At 41.1% G+C, this 27463-nt stretch overlaps 2 protein-coding genes across 3 annotated transcripts in view; one reads left to right on the top strand and one right to left on the bottom strand.

Moving 5' to 3' along the window:
* The window catches only part of SEL1L3 (SEL1L family member 3), a 33575-nt gene extending 20531 nt beyond the window's left edge, over positions 1-13044 (bottom strand). For both annotated transcript variants that reach the window (XM_054294341.1, XM_054294344.1), the window contains exons 1-7: positions 12983-13044; positions 8270-8837; positions 6583-6709; positions 3670-3791; positions 2227-2342; positions 1429-1484; positions 276-408 (exon numbers count right to left, since the gene is read on the bottom strand). In XM_054294341.1, coding sequence (XP_054150316.1) covers positions 276-408; positions 1429-1484; positions 2227-2342; positions 3670-3791; positions 6583-6709; positions 8270-8837; positions 12983-13039 — 1179 coding nt within the window. In that variant the 5' untranslated portion in view covers positions 13040-13044. The remainder of the gene's footprint in view (positions 1-275; positions 409-1428; positions 1485-2226; positions 2343-3669; positions 3792-6582; positions 6710-8269; positions 8838-12982) is intronic.
* A 550-nt stretch (positions 13045-13594) lies between these two features.
* On the top strand, positions 13595-19146 carry SMIM20 (small integral membrane protein 20). The gene is made up of 3 exons (XM_054295512.1): positions 13595-13719; positions 17363-17419; positions 18699-19146. The coding sequence occupies exons 1-3, from the start codon at positions 13611-13613 to the stop codon at positions 18734-18736; spliced, it is 204 nt and encodes a 67-aa protein (XP_054151487.1). The 5' UTR covers positions 13595-13610; the 3' UTR covers positions 18737-19146.
* The last annotated feature ends 8317 nt before the right edge of the window (positions 19147-27463 follow it).

Raw genomic sequence — 27463 nt, 5'->3', positions numbered from 1 at the left:
ATATTATTATAATTGTACCTATATTATTAAATATAGATCTACAAAAACTGCTTAACACACTCACTTCCCGAAGTATTATTTTTTAGCATTTGAAATGGTAACTAATGTTGCTAGATTTGAAAAGAAAATTATCATGTATGACATATGTTCCCAGATACTATTGTGCCTCATAGCTAGTTTATCACCAGATGAGCACTCCATCTGAAAAAATAAAATATACTCAGTCATAGTTGGCTGCTAATATTTCAGCATTTCCAAGTAGTGCCCTTGCTCACCTGTTCTGTTTCCAGCACATTGAGGCGATAGTATTTCACAGGTCCAAAGAAGGCTTCAATACCATTTACGTACCCACTGCCCCCAAGAACAAAGTATCCAGCAGTGTCATCATAATAGAAATCTTCCCTAAAACTTGAGAACATGAAAGAGAAGTAAGCTGACTATCTAGAGGTACTGTGAAAGAAGAAAGAGAAATAAGTATTTCTCAGAATTTCTGCAACTGACAGTCTTAAGCTTATTCCAAGTATCTTTTTCTTTTGTAATTTGTTTATTCTCAAAATTGACTCTGCAATTTAGTGTGACAAATTATGGAGTAAATTTAACAAATTCCTTGCCTACAAACAGGGGTGTTTTATTTTTCTGACCTGTAAGTATCTTTTGATATTTTAGGCATCATTACTTAAGCTCATTTTTTTCAGTTCCACCTTTCCCTTTCACTTTTCTAAAATCAGCATATGAAAATTTAAGTTATTAGTCTCCTAGAGTTATCATCTGCAACTTATCAATTTCTGGATTTAAAGCACAGCAGAGAAGGAACAATCCTGAAGTCTGGCAGTCTGCCATGCAGTTCACTGTTACGTAGTTCCCTTATTAACAGTGGCATTTTTTAATTATTTGCACAAGAAAGAGTCCATCTTAAATTACAGTGAAAGAAACCAATTAAAAACCCATTTAAAAATAATCAGTTGCATAGAATATTTCTACATAGAAATTTTTATATTTCTATATTTCTACACAGAGTGTGAATACTTTTGGTGGAAATTTTGCTCTCTAACTAAGCAAAACAAGTAAGAATTTCCCTGCTGAAATACTACCCCTCACAGCAACAGCAAACTAGACTTCAGTAAGGCCAAAAGTTCATTTGAAGACTGATCCTAATGCCACTGACCTGCCAATCAGTTTTTAGTGAGGGTTATCAGACTCTAGTACTAGAACATGCACCACATTAACTCATGGCATTAAAATACTCAGCTCATGCTTAATGTAAGCACAGTAAAGCAAGCTGGTTTTGAAAGGATAGTGTAGAAAAAGACCACAGACATTTTCAAAATCAATTAGAATCTCAGTTATAAACTGTGCTATCCTTCCCCCATTCTCTGCATCTGAACACACACACACATATTACTCCACAAAGGAGAAAATGCTGCTTACGTAAAAGATTGATGATGATGTCTTTTCAAATTCTTCCCAACACTGCTTACTTCAATCTAAAAGAGCACAAAACATTAATCACAATAAAAGAAATGTTATAGGGTACATTTACTACACTGTTTAGTTGCTCCAGGGGAGGTTTAAATTGGATGTTAGGAAATATTTCTTCACTGAAAGGGTTGTCAAGCACTGGAACAGGCTGCCCATGTTAATTGTGGAGTCACCATCCCTGAAGTGTTCAGGAAACAAGTGGATGTGGCACTCAGCACTGTGGTTTTAACTGATGTGGTGCTGTTTGCCCAAAGGTTGGACTTGATAATTTTGAGGTCTTTTCCAGCCTTAATGATTCAATGATTCTTGTTGATCCACAGCCCGAAATCCTTCTCCCCAGGGCTGCTCTCAATCTACTCTCTGCCCAGCCCGTGTTTGTGCCTGGGATTCCCCTGACCCAGGTGCAACACCTCGCACTTGGACTTGTGGAACATCACAAGGTTCACATGGGCTCACCTCTCCAGCTTGTCCATGTCCATCTGGATGGCATCCATTCCCTCCAGCCTCTCAACTGACCCCTGGTGTCATTGGAAAACTTGCTGAGGGTGCACCCAATCCAACTCAATCAATCAATCAATCAATCAATCAATGGTGATTTTCCAAAGCTGGATGGTCTGAACATCTCCTCACAACTTCTAGTTTTAGATTTTTCATTCTTTTGCTATGTGAGCACATACAATTTACAGTGTTTGTCTCAGCCTCAGCTATTAAGGAGTTTGTCAGTTTGTAACTCAGTAGCAAGCGTACCTGTCCACCCTTAAAGGAGAGATCCAGTCGAAACCACTGCTTCAGAGGAAGGCTGAAGCTAGTTTTCACTGCAAGGTCATCCCCTCTCATGAGATGCATCTGAATATGCACATAACCTGAGAGCAAAAAAGGAAGAAAAAGGAAACAAACACCACAGAAACATTAGCAGCAAGAATGAGTTTACTAATGCTTTGTTCACAGTGATTCTGTTCTCTTCACCCTCTTCATCACCAACAACAGAAATCTGGTACCACCAAGCCATACATCAGCTCTCAGAGCCCCACAGATAGTACTCCACATTTCAGATGCTGATGCCCAGGCTCCCACATGAAACCAGAGGCTGAAAACCAGGGTGAAACAGACTGAACAGACTAAACCTAAGGGAGGCTGTCACAGCTGATCTCAAACATCAGAAAGCAGTTGTGGCTTGCAGTAAACAGCACAAGGGACCAGTAAACAATGGCATCCACTCAGCACTCAACTGGTGGCATGTGACTGCAATGATCAAGCACAAGGAGACTCTACCCTCCACTTCTTGGACCTGCAGAAGCCACACTCATGGTATGAACTTTTAAGATCAGAACAAGCTACTTTGATAATCTAGGGTAACACTGAGAATAAAACTGGCCCTAAAACCTTGCCAGGCAAATCTCACATCAAGCTGGTAACTTCCATTTTTTTTGTTCTTCAGAGAAAAGCATCCAGTTTATAATGGATATATTAATTATTGAAATTGGCTATATGGCAGAGAAAATTAAAATGACAAAAATGACAGTGAGGAAGAGGTCAGTTGTCAAACTCTTAAAGAACGAGGGAAAAAATGTATTATGAGAATGCCAGGTGTACCCTTTTAAAACTCTGCATGCTTATTTCTTCTGTGAGCCTGCCAGCCAGCTCCCAGCCCTCTTCTGACAACAACAGGCCCCCACTGCAAGTGCTGCAAGACTAGTGCTACCTCTTAACTTTCTTCTGGATCAGGGAAACAGACTGGTTCTTGCCTACACATTGCAGTGTAGGCAAGACCTTGAATGACTTTGACTTTTTCTGAGGCTACTTCCAATTATCAAAAATTTTCATGTTGTATATATAGGAATTAAGATCCATTTAAAACAACACTTCAGTAATAATAAGAAAGCTTGTTCATTGAGGTGAGACTGTTTAATCTCAGTGTATGCTCCTGGCTGAAAGATTCAGGCTATTCTCCTGACAAAGCAGACATTTCTGAAGTTAGTGAAGATTAGATGCTTGCAACTACTACATTTTCTCCTGGTAATTTAGTGGCTACTTTCCTACTGAGATGCTACAGTCAAAAAGAAGCATTTTGCAAGGGATCAATTTCACAAAATAAGTCTGATAATATATTTTTATAAATGTTATTCCTAGGCACAAATCGATAAAGACTGTATTAGACCTCTTCTGAAAGCCATTAGTAATATCCCTTACCTTCCTCATTTAGAAATACAGCAGGAGTACCATACATTTCTTTGGAATCAATAAAATAGAGTATACCACACAGGTCCTTTTCACAGTGATGGAGTAGATATAGCCAGATTGAAATGGTGAACCTGTATGAGCAAAAGCAAACACAAAATCCACTCCTGATGACAAAGCTTTCTATATAATTTGAAAAGCATGCATTTCACTAATTTAGCAAACCTGTGTCACACATGTAATCTTCAGAATAGAACAGAACACTGTAACATCCTCTACAGTAAAAATCTTCAGAAAAAAAAAAACCACACTTAAGACTCTTGGATCTTTGATCTCTAACCACAGACTTTTGTGGTAGCAAACAGGAGAAGAGAGTAAGGAAGTGCTATCTGAATCAATTTCAGAATGCCAGGTCAGAGCTACTTCCAGATCCTACACCACCAAGGAACTGAGAACACAACCAAAACAAACTGGAGCCAACCTCCCCACACAGACCAGGACCAAGCCCCCAGATGTGGGGTGTTGTCACCTTGATTGTCAAAGCCAGTAAAAACTATTAGCTCTGTCTTCTGTACTAAAAGTGAACTGTGAAAATATGCTTGGGAGAAGCAGTTAAAAATTAGTCCATTCTCTGGACAGTACAGATGGGTATGAATAGCTGTCACAGAAGTATCACAGGATGAATAAAGGTGGAGCTTCTGCAAACTATGGAACAGTGAAAAATAAAAAACCAAACACCAACAGCACTATGTACTTAGAAATTTCTGTTCAAACCTGGCTGAGGCACTAAAAGCAGAATATATACCACAATATCTAATTTTAAGGAGTTCCTCTGTGCCAGACTAAATCTGCTTCTGTGCTCTTAACAGAAATTTGATCACACTTATTTCTGTAACATTGCCACAGCAATTAGGTCAATGCTGAATGACTTTGAAAATCGTACCTCCAGTGTATAATTCAGCAAAGCACTATAATTATTATCATATCTGATTAAATAGTTCACTTTTCTTAGTGACTTTTAGAAAGAGATAATCAATTTTTGTATTTCTGTAATTAATAAAAATGGTCAATATTTGTTTATAATACTTTAGGATAGGGTCAGCTTGCCTTGCTTCTCTCTCAAAAAATTGCTTAACACAAGTACCTTGTATCTTCTCCTAAACTAAACCACTGTAGGTCTGAAAGCCTAACACCTGCTCTCCTTAAAAAAAATGCAAGGATGATTAAGTTTTCCCTAATGGAAACTATACCTTAAACAGCTAATAACACCATTTTCTCCAGAGATAGTATATGGATGTGGTAGAAAGGTTTGTAAATGACAATCACTTGTATATTGATTGCTAGGACCTACAGGCAAACACTGTGCTTCTAGAAATACTGCTCCTGTGTTCATGCTTATATATTGCTCTTTTCAACTTTCATCTCTGCCAATACAGCAAACTCAAATGCCTCAGTCTCCATTTAATCCTTGATTGCCAGTCTGAGACTGTGTTTGTTCTGGACACATTTCTTGGGACAGAGTCTGGGACAATGCTGACTCATTTCATATCCCCACTGCTGCAGAGTGCCAAACAGCTTGAGCAGTTCCTTACAGTCCCAGCCTGTTCTTGCTGCAGGCTCAAAGAAAAATTATGTATCTCGGTCTCCCTTTCTTTACAAATCCCTAACTGAAGCCAAACAAGTATCTCAGTTAGATTCATCTACTTCTATTACCTTTTGTACAGTGGGGAATCACTGCTCACATACACAGAACTGAAAAAGAACTGAAGAGAAGAACTCTCTTCCTCTTCCTAACAGAACTACCCCAGGCTGTCACACAACCACAGCACACAACACACTGAAGACACTGAACTTGAAGGCAAGAACTATGTGGAGCAGATAAAAAGATACATAAATTTATTCCATATACTGTACACCAGAGCTTAAGTGCCTCTGTACCAGAAGCAGGATGCACTGCGTTGGTGGGCAAAGAGCAGCAGGCTGTCACTCACCCAGAAGAGACCAGGAGCTAAAAATTGCTCTGTATTTATGGCTTCAGTTATGGTTTGAGAGCTAGGAATTTGCATGCAACCTGTGCTCTCTGTCAAGCCATCTTGGCACTCTTCTTGAGGCCACAGGCCAAATGCAATCCAGAAGGCAAGTCCCAGCTCCTGTAATTATTTCCTACTTCTGCAATAATGTTGCCAGGGTGAGAGCATCTGGTGGAAGGGAGGTCTATTTATGTATCTCTACTCCCCTGAAGTTGCAAAATATCACTGGAGAGTTGTGACAGTTTTGGGAAGGGGGACCAGAGCAGAGCAAGATGACCTAACAAGAGTGATTCCTCTGTAACTGAATAGTGTGCAGAGGATAATTTTTCTATTTCTGTCAAAATAGAAAAATTTACACAGCAATGGTAGAAGGAAATGGAGCGAGCTCTAGCTCGAAGACTTATCTAGGCACAGGATTCTATCCAGTTGCTTGTCAGGTGCAAAATAAACTAGAGTGGGAATTTATAGGGATAAAGCTGCTTCATGCTTCTTGCCTTTGCAAGAAATCCTACTCTACTCTTGGTCTGCAAACAATGTTAGAAATGCAGATCTGTTTGTAATGCAGAAAACCCCAGGCTAGTTAGTCATGAGACAGCAGTCTGATCATGACAGCAGGTAACAGCCAACTCACCCTCCTAACTGTACCTGTTACACCTTCAGTGGCATCTCCTACACAGCACTGCACTAACACATACTGCAAGTATCTTCCTGAGCTTCAGCTTAAGCCTGTCCAGAACTGGAATCAGAAGGAACTGCTAACTAGGCTCCTTTTGCATCTTTTATGAAATTAGTAGGCAGTATTCCTTGAATTTGTGGTAAAGCCCAAGAGTTTAAGTACATTCTATAGCCTTCAAAAACCAAATACAGCCCCATTCACTTACTTGCCTATACTTACATGGGATAATCAACCTGGTGTTGTCTGACTGTCTCAAGTTCTCTGTTTTCAAACTGTTCAAATTTCTTCACAATTCCTGTTTTTTCCCCACTGGAAGCATATATAAATTCGAGAACCTGGACACCATCTGCAAAATACAGTCTTTTTTAATCTGACAGACAGAAAGCATAAAATTAATTAATTAGCTCACATTCCTACAGTCAAACATTTAAATCACACAACAGATTTAAAGTTAACACAAACTCTCAATAAGTCCTTAGACAAAAATTCACTTGCTGCTGTAAAATACATTACAGTCTTGGACCAAATAACCCACAAAAAGTGAATTTGAACCTGTTTCCAGATAAAATTAGAAGCAGGGAAAGAACAGACTTATTTAAATCTAAGATACTTAAAGAACCAGTTAGTAAACAAGTCCTACTTAATGTTATTCACTTACATCTCATCCTATCTTTGGTTATGCCAAAGTGACATTTCTCCACATCTCTTGGAATTGCTCTCCATTTGTGCCTCTCTATATTATATGTATGCATAGATACCAATTCTGTTCTTAACTGATATGGATAATCTTGTAACAAAACTGATAAAGATGCCCCTCCTAAGAAAGGAGAAAAATCTTCAAGGCCATGAGATATCATCAGCTTGCCTAGAGAAACCCAAAAACCAGACAAAAAACCACCAAGAAAACAATAAAATAAACCAAACCCTGAGCAAATTGTTACATTATTTTAAGAAACAACATTTGAATATTATTTCCTTCTATTGTCTATTAAACTGATTTAATCTGTAATAGAAATAGATAATACAGACAATAAGATGTTTCACAGTGTTGTCAGATATCACATGCTGTCTCCAACAAGTATTTTAGAAAGCCCTTAAAGGAAACAACATGTTTCCAATTCTTCTTCAAAGCACTTACATGCCAGTGTAGTGACAATAAATGACACAAATACCATTATGGGATTTTCTGGGAGAGAACCATTTAGAAACAAATGTTCTTTTTCCTTCTAGGTTCTGCTTTGAGCACTCACTGAGAGCAAAAACATTGTCAGCAAGTGTAAAGCTAGAGACAGGCAGGCAGAAAAAAAAAGGACTCAAAAAATCTAAAAAGCAAAGCTGTTTCTGTAATCTGTACTGTTGGCAATACATGATTTTTTATTTAAAACTATTACTTTTTTTTTCTAAAATGCTTGTTCATAATGGTTCTAGGGGAAAAAAAAAAGAGGGTCTGTAAAGCTTAGCTCACTACGAAGACTTGAAAATATGTTTCTGAGTGTGAGGCCACCACTTTAGGCAGAAGGAAACTACCTGTGTGAAAATTATGTGTGCATGAACTGCAGAACTGCATTAATGCAGTAAGGGACTGAACAACTCTCTCTGAAGATAAAGGAATGATGTTCACAAACTCTGATGGGTTTTGACTAAAATTGTTTGAAAATGCTTGAAAAAGAGGGGGCCAGGCTGCTACCAACCTCCAGGCTAGCTGTGATGAAACAATCTGAAGAGCAGGATGACTTCAGCAACTTGCAACTCTAACCTCCCAGTTATGGAGATTACGTGTTCAACAATGCTTCCCAAGTAAACCACTGTGTGTAATATTTACTATTTACTACCAGTAGGCATTTTTTAACAGCTTACCAGAGATGTTATTTGTTTCCTTGGGGAAAAAAAGTGACATTGCACCTACCAGTTTCATGAGGGCACTGAGGTATCCTATTGGCCTGGAGCATCCACAAATAGTCAGCACCCCACTGAAGACAAACTTTGTGGTCCTTATATGGCCGTTCAAAGGGTGGAACTGCCTCTAAAAATGTGTAATTCTTGGCAACTGCAGCCTGGTAGTCTTCATTCTGCTCATCACCATAGTTGCTAGCTGATCTGTGGCTAATCCATGCGTACAGTATCACACTGTGCACTATTATTGAGTTTCTGATGATATAATCATCTCTGTAAACCATGATGCTTGGAAATTTCAAGTGTACTTGTCGAGTTCTGCTAACATAAAGGTTCTTCTCATCCTTCCATCTCCTTCTATACACTGGCACACCAGTCCTGAACTCGGAGGAAGCTACTGCTTCTAAACTGACAATACAAGGTTTAGAACATAAATATTGAACTGAAACCTCAGAATTGTTAAGAACTTTCTTTTCTAAAATGTTTAAATAGATAAAATCTACATAATCCACATTCTTCTGAAACTGTGGAGTAACTGCCGTTGTCTGTAATGTCTCCTTTCCAAAGGACAGCACAAAGTTCTGGAAGAAAACCCAAAACACAGACATGTTAACCAGAGAATCTATGCGATTATTCACACACTCACAATAATAACAGAACACTGCACAGGCACGTATATACCACACTTTTACTTCAAAAGATGAGGTTTCTTTTACCCAGCAAGTAGACACAGATTACTGGAGAGCCACCATCAAGATTTTAATGGCAACAACGTCCCTACGTCAAGGTCTCAAAGTTACACATGCTTCTACAAACAAACTGTATTTACAGGGTGTATCCTTCAGCCCTATGCAAGTGGAATCCGGTCCAAGATAGCGACTTAGACGTCACACTATTCAAACATGCTCCTAGGATCAGGCCTAAGGAGGGTGCACAAAAATGTACAGGCATACATTCATTATGTATCATTGTTTGCTAGGATTGCCACAGCCTGATGTTTCTGCTTCTTCTAAAAAAGTTAGCTGATTTTGTTACCTGTCATGCAGGTCCCTGAAGGACAAAATGACAACAAAGGCTTCCTGACAATGAATTAATATTTGTAAAGTGTTTCATTTTTGACATGTTCCTATTGTGAAGATGGACTTGGAAATCTGAGCAGCAAGACCAGCAGGCTGAGTTTGCTCAGCTTTTGCTCTCCACAGCTAGGTACATTATATATAGTTTGAGAGTGAGTGCCTGGACATACAACAGGATTATCCCCTGTGATTAAGTTCTTGTCTCTAAAACTTGAAACAGCTTCTTTTCTTTCTGCCTAGCAGCCAGCATCCAGCTTGATGCACTGCCAAGGATACTGGGGATTACTCAGCTCTGAGGGCAAGCCACCAGCACAGCAGTTCCACCATGTCCCCTGGTCTGTCTAAGATATTCACAATTGTCACATAGGAATACCAGGGAAGATGGTCATTAAGATTGCTAAAAATGAGATCTGTCTTGGGTAACTTTTAACTTTGCTAAGATTAAACAAATTAAAATAAAATTTATCTTGGATACCTATCTTGGATTGATGCCTTTTTCACTGAGTTTTTCAAAACATTTAAAGGGTTTGGCCTAGTCATTAGTACATTTCTAATCATAGAAATTGTGTGTTGTGCACCTGGAGGACTAGACCTTGCCCACAATCCAACATGGAGATCAATAAAAGTCCCTAATGATAAACTACTTTGTTTTTTATTTCTTGAGAATATGTTGACACTCCTTGAGAGCTACACTGAAGAAACATCAAGCCAGTATGACCTGGGAAGGTGTAAATATTAAGAAAAGTCAGAACTAAGTCCTATACTACCTCCTTGCTCCTACAGATGAAGATTTTTGGATTTTTTGGTCACCTGTGTGATCAAATGGTATTTTTCCCTAGTTCCCTGCCTCCTTAGAGGTGCAAAAGAGCTCAAGGTTTGTTGGAGGAACACAACTATGCATAGAGGTGCTGTTCACTTCAAGACCTTGACTTTATTAAGGTCAGACACTGGAAGACGTAACTGAATGAGGGAACTTTTGGACAAAGAAGCTAGATACCATTGTGAGCAGATGGGTAGCTCTAGATCACTTTATTTGGTGTTCCTAGGAAACTTGTCACTTAAACCACTTACCATACTTGCAACCAAATGCTCTTTATCTTCTTGTATCTGACAAGAGACACTGCAAGTGAGATGTGCAGTGATGCTGAACACTGATAAACACATGCAAGCACCAAGATAAACACTTTTAACAAATAAAATGCTAAAAACCTACAGAAGACTATGCAACTTTGCCTATTGTAGAAAGCCAAAATACTGTCTCATCAGCCTTCCTCTCTGCCTTATTTCCCACTCCACAAAATGGATATTGGTTGGAGTACAGTGCTAATAATGCCAATGTTGTGGGTTTGATCCCTTTATGGACCATTCACTTTAAGAGTTGGCCTCAATGATCCTTGTGGGTCCCTTCCAACCCAGAATATTCTGATTTTATATTGTAAAAACTATGCAAACTGAAGGGGCTGAAAAAGGAATAGCAATAGGAGGTTGGTGTCCATTGGAACACATGGTATGGTGTGTAACATATGCTGGAATAACACACATACACAAATACTGAGACAAAAGTTGATGAGAGAGCCTTCATTTTAATACTAATTTGAGTACCTTTCAGAGCTTCACTTGACAAAAGATACTATTCTTTTACACTTCCACCACAATTCTTCTTTGGTTTAAAAGTATTAAAAGCCCATAGCAGCAGCAACAAATTATCCTAAACCTCTTGTATTTGATGGTCATAATTAATATTCCTTGATCTTACAATAAAGAGTACTTGTAAGTAGCTTAATCTTTGTGATAAGGGCACTGTGTCATGAGGAAGATGGCAATATACTATGAACACAGTGCCATCTCATTATCACAAGATGCAAAAGTCCACCAGGTAGATACTAAAAAGCATAGGGGTACTAATGTGTGCTTACCACACACACTTACTGTCAAAACACACACACAGCCAGCTCTCAATTTTCTCAGTGGTTATCCACCACAGAGCAATGGGAACTAGACTCCAGCAAGGACAGCTTGGGTCTGGCACAGTTTGTTAACAAAGATGCTGCAGGGTATGAGTATGCCCATGTGATTTCCAGTGAATGGCAGAAATTTTGTGGTGGGGGATCCCAAAGCAGTAAGCTCTCAAACTCAAAGCCAGGTCTTTGCAGAACAATTTCCATGATGTTCCTAGAGCACTTAAGCACAATGCAACACAATTGCTGATGCTAACTTTAGCTCCAGCTCTGCTGATCTAGTGCCTTTCCTGTAGTGCCTGGTCTGCTAAATGGCTCCGCATTTTACTTTGTATTCTTTGGTCCCTGGGTACTACTTGCGGCCTGTGCTGCCAAAATGCATGAACTACATTTGAGTCTTCTGTTATATCCCACCTAACTAACCCTTCTGGAGGCTCATCCAGCAAATAGCATGGAGCGAAGAACCCAGAGCAACCCCACATGATGGAGACGTGGCAGACACCGCAGACCATAAACCTCCAGACCCTGGCCAAGTCTCTGTTACCACTACACAGTGCACAGAGTGTGTATCATCTCAATGTTCCTCCTCGGTGGGGGAGCCTCTTCCCTTCCTGTTGTATCAGACAAGGCAGAGTTAAATGTGCATCACCTCTGAGACAGCACAAGGATGAAAAGATGACACATTGAGTGAGTGTGATTAGGAGACTTAAATATAAAAGTTTTCCAGCGCACTAAAGAAGTCAGATACGCTGATTCAAAATATTATCATGAAATAGACAAAGTTCAACAAGACAGACACAAAGGTTTTGTTGTGTGGGGCAACTTAAACCTGTAAATGGTTTTGGGTTTGTTTTTTTTTTTTTCTTTTCTTAAATCCTGCTGAATCTGAATGATTTAGCCCAAGTAATTCCATCAGATCTTGGGATAAGAATCAATGTGGGAGGCAAACACTGCAAGCATTAGGAAACTGAACATTTTGAGCAGTGTAATAATACAGAAATGATTGAGCAAGTATTCTTTCATTTGCTGGAGGTCTCAACAGGACCCTTCATGAGTTCAGCCCTGAGGACATTCCATAAAACCCTATGAAACCTGCACCTGTTTGCACAAAACCTGAAGATAAGTGCAGTTCTTCACCTGCAAACGCCCAACACGTCATGCTACATTTTATCAAGAGTGAAAAGAAGACATGACGAGAAAGGGTGTTGATCTGCTCCTCTCCATCAGCACCAACATGGCACAGGCACACAAACACTTAGACCAGAGCTTATGCTTAGCAGCAAAAGAGATGAAAAAGTAGTTTAGTAACTGGCCCTAACCCACGGTTGTTTCCATAAGCCAGTGCAGCACTATGTTCAGTCGTGCATCTGTACGCAGATGTTAAAGGCTCCCCCATTTTTCCCACTCTAGAAGTTTATCGTCACCCAGGGCAGAAAGCCTAACACCTGGCTGTGACGGTTCGGCGTCCCCAGCTCGGTAAGCCAGGCCCCAGGAACCGCGGGGCTGGCGGGGGGCGCGGAGCCAGGCCGGACACCGGGGCTGGCTCAGAGGGGCGGCCCCGGCCCGAGCCCCCCGAGCCCCGCCGGACCCGGCTCGGCTCCCTCCGCGCTGCGGGAACGACCCGCGGCCCCGCACGGGCCGGCCCTGCCCGGGCTGGGTCCACGGGGCAGGTGCGGGGCCGGCGGCACTCACCGTGAGCAGGACGAGGAGCAGCGGAGCGGAGCGGCGGGGCTCGGCCGGGGGCCGCATGCTGCTGCTGCTGCCGCTGCGGCGGTGCCCAGCGCGGCAGGGACTGCGCGGCCGGCCCGGCGACAAGGATGCGGCAGATCCGGCTTCCTGGAGGAGGGGCGGCCGCCCGGGCACGGCAGGGCAGGGCAGGGCAGGGCCCCGCTCCGCCGCCGCAGGTGCGCAGGGGCTGGGCCAGAAGACGCCGAGCCCCGGCCGTGCTGCGCAGCTCCTTGGGGGCTCCTGGCAGCTCCGTACAGCAGGCGCCGGGCGGCGGCCCGGGAGGGATCCCCGCGCAGGGCCGCGCCCGCCCACTCCTTTGGTGGCTCCGCGGCGGCCCCCGCCCTCCCGCCTCGGCGCTGCGCTACCGGGACAGTCCCGGGCCGGGCCAGCTCCCGCTGTCGGGCGAGGCGCTTTAGGGCGGGGCGGCGGGACCGGGGCGCATCGTCTCGGGCTGCCCGGGCCGGGCTGACGGCGCGGCCGCAGCGGCCCCGTGCCCGCGCTGCGCCCCGCCGGCCGCACGGGGGCGCTCTCCCGGCGGGCCGGGCCGTGCCCCGGAAGGCCCCGCTCCGGCCCTCTCCGCGTCCGCCCGGCCATGGCCGCGCTGTCCCGCACCATCGGCATCTTCGGCGCCTTCGTGGCCATGGTGGGAGCCGCCTTCTACCCCATTTATTTCCGGCCGCTGCTGCTGCCCGAGGAGTACAGTGAGTCCGTGCGCGGGGGGAGCTGGCTGGGCCATGGCCCGGTCTGTGCCCGGGCTTGGGGGAATGCGGGCCTGCTGCTCGGCGAGTGACTCCCTAGGGGCTTTCTGCTCGTCTAGGAGATACCTGAAAACGAAAATAATACAGCTGGCTGTTGCTCTTATTTCAGATTATTAGCCAGTACAACATCCTTTAGTTGCTCCTTAGAGAACTGAGACGCTGTTGAAGAAGTTGAGGTCAGAGAGATAGAGCCCCTCTCCCATGCAGAAAGGCTGAGAGAGTTGGGGTTCTTCAGCCTGGAGAAGAGAAGGCTTCAGAAAAACCTTGTAGAACACTTGAAGAGAGCTTGTAAGAAAGATGGGGCAGGCTTTTTAGTAGGCCCTGTTGCAATAGGACTAGAGGTAATAGTTTCAAACGAAACAGAGTAAATTCAGAGTAAATAGAAGGAATACATTTTTTATGATGGTGGTGGTTAACCACTAGAACAGATTGCCCAGAGGAGTGGTGGGTTTTCCCATACCTGGAAACATTCAAGATCAGGTTGGACAGGGCTCTATGCAACTTGATCTAGCTGAAGATGTCCCAGCTCAGTGAGGAGAGGTGGTGTAGATGACCTTTAAAGGTCCCTTCCAGCCCAGACTGTTCAATGATTCTATGAGCTGTTTGAGTTCTGTTTTCCAGCTGCCATTGAGAATCTAACTTAAAACTTGGCAGCCAGTTGTGATGATTTGCTAGAGCTGCTCTCAATCTGCTGAGTCTGGAACTGACTCCTGAGGAAAATCCCACTTTCCTGCCAGGAAAACCTGCCAAGCCCCGAAGGCACCTGCAGCTCCAGGTGTGAAGCTTCAGCAGCTCCAGGCAGGTGCTCTGTAGGGGGAGCATCCATTACTCCTCCTCACCTTCTGTGAGATAGTGACAAAGGAAATGGGGGAAAAGTGCTGGTACAACCAGCCTTGCACCCCACTTAATTTTTTTATGAGACTAAGCAAGCCAAAAATATGAAGGTATATGTGATTAATCTGCCAAGACAACTGAAGATTTCTAGGAAGGAAAAGAAAAAAGGATAGCAAACTTAATGGTCTTATTGGAGGGGCTTTGGCCTTGCATCAAAATTTAACTTGCAAGCAAGTTTTTATTCAAGGATACTATGTAGGAATTGTAGTTTGTGAAACTTCCTACAATTATGTTTCCTACTCTGTGTTCCCTTTGAAAACATTATTACTAAATCTTTTTTGCTTATGCAATACTTTCCAAAAATACTGTATTTGAAATGTGTCTTGGCAGTAAGGAAAGGACAGAACTAGTGGAGCAATGTCCTCCTTTGTACTTGTGAATTATGTGAGTAGATGTTTCCTATCAGTTTAGGGATTTTTAATGTCTATTTAGGACATAGAATGAATTGATGCACAGTTGGCAAGTGCACAAACTTGTGATTTGATACCTGATTCTAAACTTACTGCCTGGTGCTGAATCTCCATCTGATATCACCTTTATTAATTTCCAAGGAGCTTTTCTTGATCATCACTGCAGTATGAGAGGCACAAGCATTTGTTATCACAGTATTTGAGGCGAGATTGTGGACTACCACAGTTGTGGTGTTTGAACCCAAGTGTTTAACCTTTGGAGTACAGAGGATTTTCTGAGTACAGTCAAGTAAGCAGCTGTCTGACAACTTACGTAGAAGCTCCTGCCGTCTGTTGGCCTGAGCTCTGGGAGAATGCTCAGTATTTCTGTTTGGGGATGCTGTGTCCCCAAAGTTGGGTGTTTTGATTAGCATCACAGAATAATCATGCAAAAGGCAAGAATGAATATTAGTTACCTGGAGTGACATTGAACCATGTAAACATGAAGTGCTATCTTTTCTTTCTTCACTCTTGTTTTTCTTGTGTATCTCCCAAATTCTATAGAAGTGAAGTACATTAGTGTTCTGGAAGAAGACTTGACTTCACGGTTCTCTAGGAACTTTCAGAGAAGTTCCTAGCAATTTAACAAACAAGATGAAAGCTACTTGGAAAAATTGTATATAATCAAATTGTTGATACGAACCGTAAATTGTGCACAAAGGAGTTTGACTTAATTTTATATGGAAATGTTATAATTTTGTAGGGTTTTAGTACCTCGGTGGCTTTGCTGTTTCTAATATTTTCTTGTCAGTATCTAGCTTATCCAGTTTAGTGGCAATGATGAAATTTGAGGCTGTCAGCACAGGCCTTTTCCACATGGATTAACTAAAACAAAGAGGGGCTTGAGAGCTGCTCTTTGTGACATTTTCACAGATTTCTTGATTTTCTGAATTGTGAGACTGTTTCTTCCCCATCCTGTGAGGTGGCTCTCCTGTCACCAAGACTGAATCTTGTTCTTTTCTGGCTTACCTTTCTTCCAAGTTGTTTGCAGGCCCCACAGCAATCTCCCTATTGACTGTTCTGTGCCCTGTCTCTGTATTTATCATCTCTTACATTTTTGCACAGGTTTCTTTGCCTGACCAGTTAACAGCTCCTGCTGTTCAACCCAAGTGTGTCCCCAGAACTCTCAGATTGGTTCCCATTTTTTCCTGCCTCTCTTCTAATCCAAGTTTCTACTCAAAACTGAATATCCTTTTCCTTCATGTCCTTTGCTGCCCTAATCTATTCTGTTCTCCCTTTCTGGGTTTTGTGCCTTTTCCTTTGGAATTAGACAGGTCCCTGAGATTTTGTCTGCTAAAAAGGATGAAATGGAATTACCATGCTCAGTGAACAGAACTGGAGAACCTGGATGTGCCTTTAGTGCCTGACCCCTTGCAAGGAGAATCAATTACTGTGATAATGCTGTCTCCAGTGGCATTAGGCTTGTACACAGACAGCCTGATAACATGTAGTGCCAGTGCATTCCCATTGGGATAGAATAATGAAAAATACCAGTTTAAGGTGAGCTTAGTTCTGAGCTTCCTTTGGGAATGTGCACCCTGCAGGTTTTTAAAGGCCTCAGAAGTTCAGTGGTGGGGGCAAAAGGTGAATCCACCTGAGCTTTGACTTCCTGCTTCAGAGTAGCACTGGTGGTGAAGTGCATGACTGGAAATAGAAAAAAAGGAGGGGCATTTAGTAAGGGAAATAGTGTAGTTTTCTCCATTTCTCTTTGTGGAAGTGGTTGAATCTTTGAAAGAAAAAAGAAAAGCCTGACACAGGCCCAGTGTGTGAGAAAATATCCCTCAGATGCTGAATTTCACAAAGTTTACAAGCAGTAATTTTGTAGGTGCTGTCATGAAATCCGTTTGCAAGATCTTTCAGGGCCTGAAAACGGGAGTTGGCCAAATGAAAAAAAATATTTTGACTCATTTTATGTTGAGCATATGAATGAACTTCCAAAAGTACTAATCATTCCTTAGGTGTTGACTAAGGAATGACTGGTGTTTTGGCATCTTTATTAAACAGTAGGCATTGTTTGAGGATGATTATCTTATTGTTTGTAATCTCTCAAAACAGACTAGCTATTGATTTCTCAGTGAAGTAGGAATACTATATTTGTATTCTGTAGGTAGATACTCAACAGAACTTTACTATGTAGCATCTCAAATTAATAAAATTTTCAAGATTATTTTATTAGGTGCAATCAAGATATCTGGTATTTTCTTTTTTTTTTTTAGTAGTGTCCTTTCTGTTCTGTTTTCCAGAGAATGAGCAGTCAATAAACCGAGCTGGTATTGTTCAAGAGGATATTCAGCCTGCAGGTACACTTGATTTATGTGTTTGCATCAATTGTTTTAAAGACTCTCTTGAAGTGCGGCCTCAGTATTTATATGGATTTAAATAATACAGTGAAGAATACATTCAGTGAAAACATATTTAATAAATTTGCCATTAAATTATTTTTTCAGGCTAATTCCTCACTGAAAAGCTACAGTTTTAATGAAACTCATCTTAAAGTGACTTAACTGGCCAAATAAGTTGCAGAGTATCTGTTGTCTTCACACTTTGTTAAACAGAGGCCAGTTTCCACTTCTGAACCAGCTCAGAGTGAGCGAGAACCATGGATTGGCTGAGCTGTAGCTATAAAAAGCAATGTTGCACCCTAATTTTGTGGAATACCAAACTGCTGGAACACAGTTCATCAGCACTTTGGCAGTGCCTTCTGGCTTCATGGGTGGATGGGCCATGCAGAAGTCCACTACATGTGAAGGAAAATTTGGAATGCAGTGCTAATAGCTTTTGGATCCTTGCTGCTGACAGTGGAAGGCTTAGAAAAGCATGTGAGGGAAGTAAAATTCAAGTATAGCAGACTGTCCTTGGTAGTTCATTTTTTTATAATGTTAAATGGTTTGTATACTCAAGGCTGGCATTTCTTGATTAAAGATGTGAGAGTGCCTGTCTTGATGAAACATGTAATATCTGAATATGTTAAAGGGTATTTTTGTTTCTGAAAAAGCCTAATCAGCAGCAGGTGAAAATCAAACAGGACTAAAGCCATGACCTTATTACATGCATTGGTTAGATCATTACTGCAGGACTTGCTTTCCAGGGAAGTGGGGGAAATGCTGAAGAGAAGTGGGGTGAAATAGGGGTCTTGTAAACCTTTCTTTTTTACTGAACATTCAAGAGGACTAGACTGGCCCATTGATCCAAGATGCAGGTACTTAATGACCCGTTCTTCTTAGTGTAAATTCTCCTTTTCATCTGAATCTAGCTGCTGATAAGTTACGAAATCCATTAGTTGAAAAAGAAACCTGGACAAATTTAAGTGTAAGATGCAATTCTAAATGATCCAACAATTTTAGAACACCTTACCTATGAATGTCATACATTTTTCCATTATCTGAAGTTTAAGATCAAGATGAGGTTGTTTTTCTGTATATTTTTGTAAGTTCAAGCGGAGGTGCAAATTCAGTGCAGAAATTGTTGGCTTCTTTCATTGTTTATAATACCCAAAGCTAGAGTAGCAGACCTGTTTTGGTTTTTTTTCTCCAACATTCTAAATTATCAACTGCTGCTATTCTGATGTTTGATTTGTAGGGTTAAAAGTGTGGTCGGATCCATTTGGAAGAAAGTAATTGGCAGCTGGGTGGATTGCAGAACTGAAGATGGACTTCTTCAGCTGCTTCTTCTTTCACTGAAGTGTGTCTTTAGGTGTCACTGGAGCAGAATTCTGAATGTGCTGTGTGGGCACATGAGGAGCAACAAAGGCTACTGGTGGGAATCCCAAGAGATGCTAGTTTTAAAACATGCTAGTTTTGAGAGAGAATGCTGGTGCATAGCTCACAGACTGTTAGAAAGCTGAATGATTATTGATTATAGAAATGAAATATTTATTTCCTTGAGAAAAGGAAAAAGGGTTTTCTTCTAATCTGTATACTTGTAAATTATGGATAGAGTAAATCATGCAGACTGCTGCAATTTCCTCCCTAGTTTGAAAGTTACAACATGGTGAATGTAAATTTGTACATTAAAAAATTTAAACCAATTTGTGCTTTTTTTCATTATTTTGCAAGTGTGTGTGGAAGGTACCTTGGCTGCCTGCCAGGTGTGTCCCTCTGGCCATTCTTACTCCTGCTCCTCCAGTGGACGAGGGGAGTAAACAGAGTAACGGAGCTCGTGGGTCTGGATAAACACAAGGACATTTCTTACCAGTTACTTTTGTAGGCAAAACAGAGTCAACTTGGAGAAAATTAATGTAGCTAAGTAAGTAGAATTATGACACACAGCATTTTAAAGGTCATTGCAGGATGCTGTATGCTTTGAAAAATGTATGGCAGAGTCTTATTCCTAATGTTAGCAGATGTTTGTCATCTTTTTGGATGTCACACACTTCTGTTGGGACAACAGATGAAAGACTCCATGTTTAGTGTTACTTTCCAAACTGCATCCTGCTACTTGCTATTCTATTTCTACCTGTCTTTGTCATTACTCTCCCACTCAGACACACCTCTCCTCCTATGATTCAGTTTTTATTTAGTCTTCTATTATCACTCTAAGCATTAGGATACTTTCTGTTTGCCCGCTGGGAAAATGTGGCCATGTTTGATTCCTTTGGGTTCTCAGGTCATTTTGGATGATGGTTGGAGCCAGAGTGAATGTACCCATTCAGTGTAGGGATCATAGATTGGTTTGGGTTGGAAGGCACCTTAAAGCTCATCTAGTTCTGGTGCCTTGAGAGGCTGCCTGGAAGAGAGTCTAGACAGAGTTAAAGGAATAAAGTAGGGATTTATTAAAAGGCCTTCAAAGGATACACCTTGGGCTGTACAAGAGCCTGGCTGTGGCTCTACCCAAGGTGGATGCCTGGTCTGAGTTTTCACACTTTTATAAGTTTTGGTCAATTTACATATTGGGATTAATTGTCCAATTATACCTTCAGGTTATGAAGTCCCATCCTCCCAAATTGCTTTCTTCAATTTGCCATTGTTTACACTTTTTGGGTCTGAAGCTGCAACAGTGTCCTTGGTTCTCAGGCTGGAAAAGGATTGTTTTGTCTAACTAAACTGTGAAGAGAACTTGCTAACACTTTATATGCAGTTCAGGGTTATACTAAATCAGTACAGAATCTGGAAAATACAAAAGCTGAATCTTAGAGCATTGGTTCCAACCCTGCTGCCATGAGCTGGGACACCTTCCATTAGACCAGGCTGCCCAGGGCCCCATCCAGCTTGGCTTAGAACACTTCCAGGCATCCACAGCTTCTCAGAGCTACCTGTTCCAGTGCCTCATCACCCTCACAGTGAAGAACTTCATATCTCATCTACACCTACCCTCTTTCAGTCTGAAATTTCATTATATGGGACAGTGCAACATTGTCACACAGCTAATTCAGTGTTTGCTGTGAAAAGAAGAATAGAGCTGAAAAAGAAGTTTTTATTATTAAACCTTTCTTCAGTGAGACTGCAGAAATCAGGGACCCTTAGGTTTTTTGTTTTCTTGAACAAAACATTCATAAATGAGACCATTTCAGCAAAGTTCTTTCATCTAAAATACCTCCTCAGTGAAAATAAAAGATTGCTGAAATGCAGATACTCCATCTATAACTGACAAGCTGCAAACCAAAGATTTTCCAGCAAATGTGGGAATTTCTCCATTATGCACCTTCTGTCACTTGGTGACACAAATGCTTAAAAATCATATAATCATGGTAGTGTGGAACCATCAGTATAAATGATGTGACAGAGAATGTGAAATTACTTAGTTTGGGGTTAAGAGATAAGGCAATCTCTGCTACTCGTTTACTTTGTGAAGTTGAGCAATTTGCTGAGTCTGGATCTTGCCTAGAAAAATGTTGGATGGCTTCTGAGCAGTGGCTGCTGGTGGCAGGTACTGAGCTTTTTGCCTTCATATTACCTAAATTTTGCAAAACATTTGAGTACCTGAAGTCAGTTATTTAGCATTTATGGAACTAAACATGTTTGTTGGTCGTGATCGCTAATTCCTTCTGGAGCAGAAAAGCTTGGTAAGTTTTGTAATTGCCAATTTGTACAGAATTTACAGCAGTTTATATCAGTTGAGCACTACTGAAGTGAATCTAAACTCTAAAAATAGTGTACATTGGTATTAATGAGCATCACGTCCCATTCATGTTCCACCTAATGCAGTGGGCTGATGGACCATGGCTTTAAAGCATTGGGATAGTGAATGTCTTTGAGGGACCATGGCTTTAAAGCATTGGGATAGTCAATGTCTTTTTCAGATTTTTGCTATTCTGTCTGCATAAAACTGTGAAGCCAACAAGGTATGTGCTCCAACAATTATCCAGAATTTACACTGAAATGTTCTGATTGCTCTGGCATGTGCCAGTTGCCTGGAGACTTGCCCAATTCTCCTGTGTTAGGTTCTAGTCCTTCAGCTGCCTTTGAGACAATGCTTTGTTCTGCTCATGGATGCTTGACATAAGCCCCTTCTTTCAGGAATCAGTGATAAGTGAAGTTCAATGTAGTGAACTCTGCTCTCCAGGACTCTTATCTTGCTCTGGAAGTAAGAGTTCTTTACTACTTTCATAACCTCCAACTACTATTAATTTGGTGATTGGGAGGGAATAGGCCTGCATTCTGCAGAGCAACTGAATTTGCTAGTTTGGGCCAAGTTGTTCTGATTGTTTCGATAAAAATGCCTTCTTAGAATGTTTTTAAAGCAGTTATCTCTACCCTGTTACATGAATGCATTTTGCTTATTTATTATAGCTGGATGGTGAACAGCAAATAAATACACCTTCAGCCCTTGAAAGACTGAAGGAAAGTTTTAAACAGTGGTTTAACGTCCCAAGAGAAATTGCTTGTACTAGGTTTTGGTCTGTTGCATGCTGATGTTTTGAAATTATTAAATCTTGTTCCATAAAGAGCAAATCTAGCATTTTAGTCTAAACACAGCTTAGTTTTGAAGCACTGCAGATTGTTGATGATGTAATGAAACCCTCAAGTACAAACACATGAGAAGGAGTAAATATGGCAAAAGATATGGGCAAATTGCCAGATTATACACATGGGGGAGAAGGAACAATCTCAGTAAATGTGTATCATATTCAGCAAGAAAAATGCCATGGGATGTTGAAAAAATCAAGTGGGATTTTTCTTGCTGAATATTGTAATTATTGCTTGAGATTATTCCAAATGATGAGAGGGGATTTTTTATCTGTGATACTCAAAGCACATCAAATAGCTTCCAGTTATCATGAATTTTACTCTATGTGTGCCCTCCTATGAAAAAACAGCCCAGAAGAAGCAGTTCTCATGTTTTGCTCTTTTCTAAACCAAATTAAAGCATGTGTTTTCCCTTCTTGCAGTCTAGCAATAATTAACTACTCATTTTCTTTCTATTGTGTACATTCCTACTGACCTTCATGTCAACATGCAGATGCAGCAGTAAATGAAAAGCTGTATTGGTTTTTTCTGTTGTGCCACACAACCCAAAAAGTATGTTTGCTTGTGGAAGGAAAATATTCTCCAGCTTCTTAGAAAGTGCTGTGGAATATACACTGTTTCTGTGTGGACAATTTACAAGAGGTGAGAGCGAAACACAAAGTTCAGGTCAAAGCTTAGGTCGGACTGTGGTCCGAGGTCTCTCTCTCCATCGTGCAGACTGTGTGGGCCTTGCAGGAAAAATGGTGCAGTGTTTAAGGCACTGCCTTGGAAAATAGGACTGTTGTAGTCAGTTCCATATTCCACCACGCTTTTGTCTGGCAGCAGGTAAGTAATTTGAGCTTCAGTTCCATCTGTAAAATAGCCACAGGTATTGATCCCCTTCTTTGCAACTGAAGGTAAATACAGAAGTGTGGGGTTTTTTTATGCTCTAGAGAACATTTCTTGTCTGAGAAGTTTTCTTCAAGGTTAGGAAAAGTTGGTCTGAATTTGTGTGAGAATCAGATATTTTGGTTCCAGAAATTTAAAATGTTTTGAAGAATCTTTTCCAAAAGGAAATTACAATGAAATTTCCCAGATCTTCATATTGCTGAAATACTATGTTCTGAGAATAGAAATTTTGTATTTTGGGAGGCAATCAGAAAACCCATCTGTTTTTCACAATACTAATATTTTTTAGAAGAACTGCAAATATGAGTGAGTTGAAATTCAATCCAATGTGAGTGTTTTGTACAGATATACAAAAAAAGCAGAAAATTAGTCAGCTTATTTTGGTGGCCCAGCTGCCTCAGCAATTTTTTGACATTCAGCAATTTTCAATATTTTGAGTTGCTATTTCCCTTGTTTTCTGTAACAATGGGTCCTCCCTTCTGACCTTGGCATGCCAAAAAAGCAACTGTAATCCTTCCAAGAGTTACAGGTGCTAAGTGGAGGAGATTGGGGCACAGTGAAAGGAGATGAGAAAAAACTTGAGATACTGCTGGGAAGAGTGTTCCTCCTGTAGCCCCAGAGGAGCACTTGGAAGTGGAGTGGTGGGTATGGAGAGGTGACAGCATTCATTTGAGGGGGAGCATGAGGAACACAGGACATAAAACCATTGGCATATACAGCCATTGTGGGCTCTGCAGCTCACAGAGCAAATTGGGACACCTCTTGACCTTTTTTCTGTTTCCTCCCCAGCAGATTGGAAGTAAACCTTTATAAAGAAAGTTCCTAGGCAAGACAAAGTTATAATGAGAAGAGAGCATTTGAGGAGGAATTGTATAGCTGTCCTTTGCTCTAGCTTACCTTAAGAGGCCAAATATCACAGAATCATTTGTGCTGGAAAGGACCTCATGCTGAAAAGTGTCTTTCAGGCCCCAGGTTGCAGGGAAGGTGCCTCCTCTCAGCTTCTTTCCATAATTCAGAAGGATGAGTATCAGCAATGCCACTCAAGGCTGGGGAATAAGGTGTTCCTTTTGCTTCAGAAATTCCTGTGGGAGGAGTTCTCAGCAACGCACAAGTGGATGGCTCAGGTGCAGTGTAGGAATGTATTCTTCCACTCTGAATGAAGAGAAACCACTATGGATATAACCAGAAGTATTTGCTCCCTTATCTATTCTATATGCATTTTTGGGTGCCAGTGATTGTGGAAGCCAGCTCTAGACCCATAACTCCTCACATCTACATAAATGAGGAAGGTTCATACAAGAACTGTAACTTGTGCCATTTCTGGATGAACAGTACCATTAGGAGTCCTCTGAAGCCTGGAAAGCAGCTAATCTTAGTATCCTCTCTGTCTGCTTCTGTCTTCCTCTGGTTCTTACAGTTATCCTGTGAGTGGCTGATGAGGGCTTGCTGGACGTTCCATATAACAAATTTCTTATGGTTCAATCCAAAATCCCATGTCCCACCTAAAAACTTTTGGGACATTTCTATTCTTTACATGTTCTGTATGTTTTTAATATGGGTTGTGTGATTTTGTAGCCTGTCTGCCTACCTCTCTGTGCTTCTGAATCAAAGCAACAATGCCAGTAACACCACGAAATGAAGGAGCCTGTAAGGAGCTGTGAGGATCTGAGTGACAAATTCCCATACATGAACTCTGGCAGTCCTAGCAATATGTCTCAGAGTTCCTCCTAGTTGCTTTCTGTTGGCAAGCTTTTGGTTCATTGCAAAAACTTGTTATTCCTTATTGCACTTAGCAGTTAAATTTTGTCCCATAGCTACCATTCCAGCTACTCTTTTGCTCTGACGTTGCCTCTCAAGTTGTTTAATCAGAAAATTTCATTAGTATACTTCGAGTTTTGTGCCAAACAGTTATGTTAAATTTGTCCTGGGACAGTCTTTTGAGGAATGCCACCAGTAAAATCCATCCAGGCCAATGACTTTCTGTTTGTCATTTCTGCTTTTAGCTACTTTCATGTTTGGCTCACAGTTCTTGCAGCTACTAATTGTTTCCCATGTGACATCATTCCAAATGCTTTGCTAAAGTCCAGAGGGAATATATCCCCTGAATTTTTGTCAGGTTGACAAGCTGGTTACCTGATTAGGTAATACAAGTAATACTTTGACATATTCTACTTTGGGACATTTCACTGTCCCCACTTTTCTTTATGTCACAGTTTGCTATGATTCTTGTGTACTTTTCTGGAAAGAAGAACAGGTAGACCGATGTTTTCCAAGGAAGTACCTGGACATTCTCATACTCCATCGGTTTGAATGCATTGTGATGCACATAAAATTAACCATTCTGTTAGAAGTACCTAAACATTGGAGAGTGACCTGCCTCCCCAGTCCAGGCAGGAAGGAGAGATGTTTGCTGCTATCAGTTTATTTCAAAAGCTCAGAAGTTACTGATCATCCTGTCCTTTGTCACTGATTATTGACTCATAAGAACCAGGCTTGGCTAATAGAAAATTGCTGTAAATAGTACAAGAGCACAAGGATGGATTTATTTAGTCAGAAAAACCATTGCTCATCAGACTTGAAGAAGAGGAAAGGCAGTGGTCAAGTCCAATTGACAAAATGTGGTTAAGTGAATTGTCACATCTGCATTCATTAGCAAAATTATTTAGGGGGGTGCAAAAGCGTTCACACCCAGTTCTGGTTTCCACAGGTCATTGGGTGCCTGTTGCCTAGAAAGGCTCTGACAAGGCAGGCATGCCCACCTGATAATGACTGCTGTGAAGAACATAAGAAGTTTCCCTTTGCTTCAATTCTTTGGAATCACGGAAGAGACACAGATAAAGGTAAAAATATAATTTTTCAATTGTGCCACCAGTTTTAGTTGTGTGATGCAGATGGCACTTTGTGATTAATTCGTGAAGTGTCACTTCCTTTGGGAGCTACTTGGATTATGATCTGTATGCCCTGTTGGATCCTAGAAACTCTAAAGATGTCTTTATCCCATTTCATGCCCTATTTACCACCAGTCACTCTGCCCAGCCTTTTTCAGGAATATTCCTGTGATGGTATGGTCTAGCTAAAATTCAGAAGAGCAAAAGATGTTTTGTTTGTGTTATTTTCTGTCTTCCAAGATAAAATAAGTTGGCATGCAACTTTCTGTTGAAACTACCATGAATCTTCACAACCAAGTTCTAATTCTGGCCCTAAATCTATGGAAGGTTTCTCATCTTCTAGATGATTTTTTCCACCTATGTTTGCAGGCAGACAGTTCCAGTACCAGAAGTGTCCGTGTCAAGTGGTCTGCTGGTAGTACAGAAATGCATAACCACAAACCAGTTTCATTCCAAAGAGACATTTAGGACTGCCTTGCTTAGGAACATGGCTCTTAGGGCAAATATCTACAACAGATAGGAGGCTTCAACCACTTAATTCTTTCAGGAGTCAGCAATTTTGTCTCCTCTGCAGTTTTTGAGATAAATCAAGGAAAAAATTGTAGTTCCTACTTACAGTATAGCAATCTTCTTCACTCTGTCCTGAAATAGATCCTAAGCAGGGCTATCAGATCCCAACTATCTGAAAATAACTTCTGGAATTTTCAGGACTGTGTTCTGGGTAAATAGCATCCTTTGAAATGAAGAACTTATGAAATTGTACCTCTAATGTATACTAGAGGTATGATAATAAGTATGTCTGCTTTGCTAATTTTACCTGGATGGACCTAGGAGTCTTACCCTCTGTTCTCTAGTGTTACTTGATGTGTTGACTATCCTGTTATCATTAAACTTTTCTTCCTGAAACACAGCAGGGGACAGCCCTTAAAATCATCTGCATATTCCAAGTATGTATTCTTTATGGACAGCTTCTTCTGAATATTTCTGTGTTGAATGCTAGCTGTTATGTTCAAAGTCTTCCTCATCATTCTCATGGCTTTACCATCTTGTATCATTGTAGAATACAATAAGGAATACATACACTTATATTTGCAGATTCTGGATATCTGGGGAAATATTATGTTTAGTACAGTAGTTGCTGTATATTTGGTGTTGTAGAAAATGACAGGGAGCTTCTGAAGAGGAATTATGCACAGGAAAGGATATCCTTGCCTAAAACAAAGTGAAAGCACAATCCCACAAGTCTTCTCTGAATGTTAGGCATCTGTCCAGTGTTTTTCCACTGTGTTTGCATTGCATTGATCACAAAAGTCATCAAAAATCTTTGCCAGGATTTTGTTAATTCTAATTGAACCCCCAGTCCCAAATCTGAGGTCTTTCCAATGTTTCTTCATTTGAGATGTGCTGTCTCAAAAGCAGTCATATCACAAAATCACAGACTATCCACTGGAAATGACACTTGGAGGTCATCTAATCCAATTGCCTGCTCAAAGCAGGGCTAACTCCAGAGCCAGATCAAGGTGCCAAGGATTATTTGGTGTGAAGGTGTCTCAGGATTATGTGCTGTCTTGTAGCTAGTTCCTCAAATTTAGGTAAATCAGTTCACAAGATCGTTATCTCTGGGAGCACTGCAGAATCAGTGCCTACTTTGAAGTGTAGGTGG

The sequence above is a fragment of the Melozone crissalis genome, unplaced genomic scaffold (assembly GCF_028551555.1).
Source record: "Melozone crissalis strain CALT ecotype California unplaced genomic scaffold, PUWL_Pcris_2 ptg000006l_1, whole genome shotgun sequence".
Taxonomy (NCBI): Eukaryota; Metazoa; Chordata; class Aves; order Passeriformes; family Passerellidae; genus Melozone; species Melozone crissalis.
This window is presented reverse-complemented; position numbering and strand designations above follow the sequence as displayed.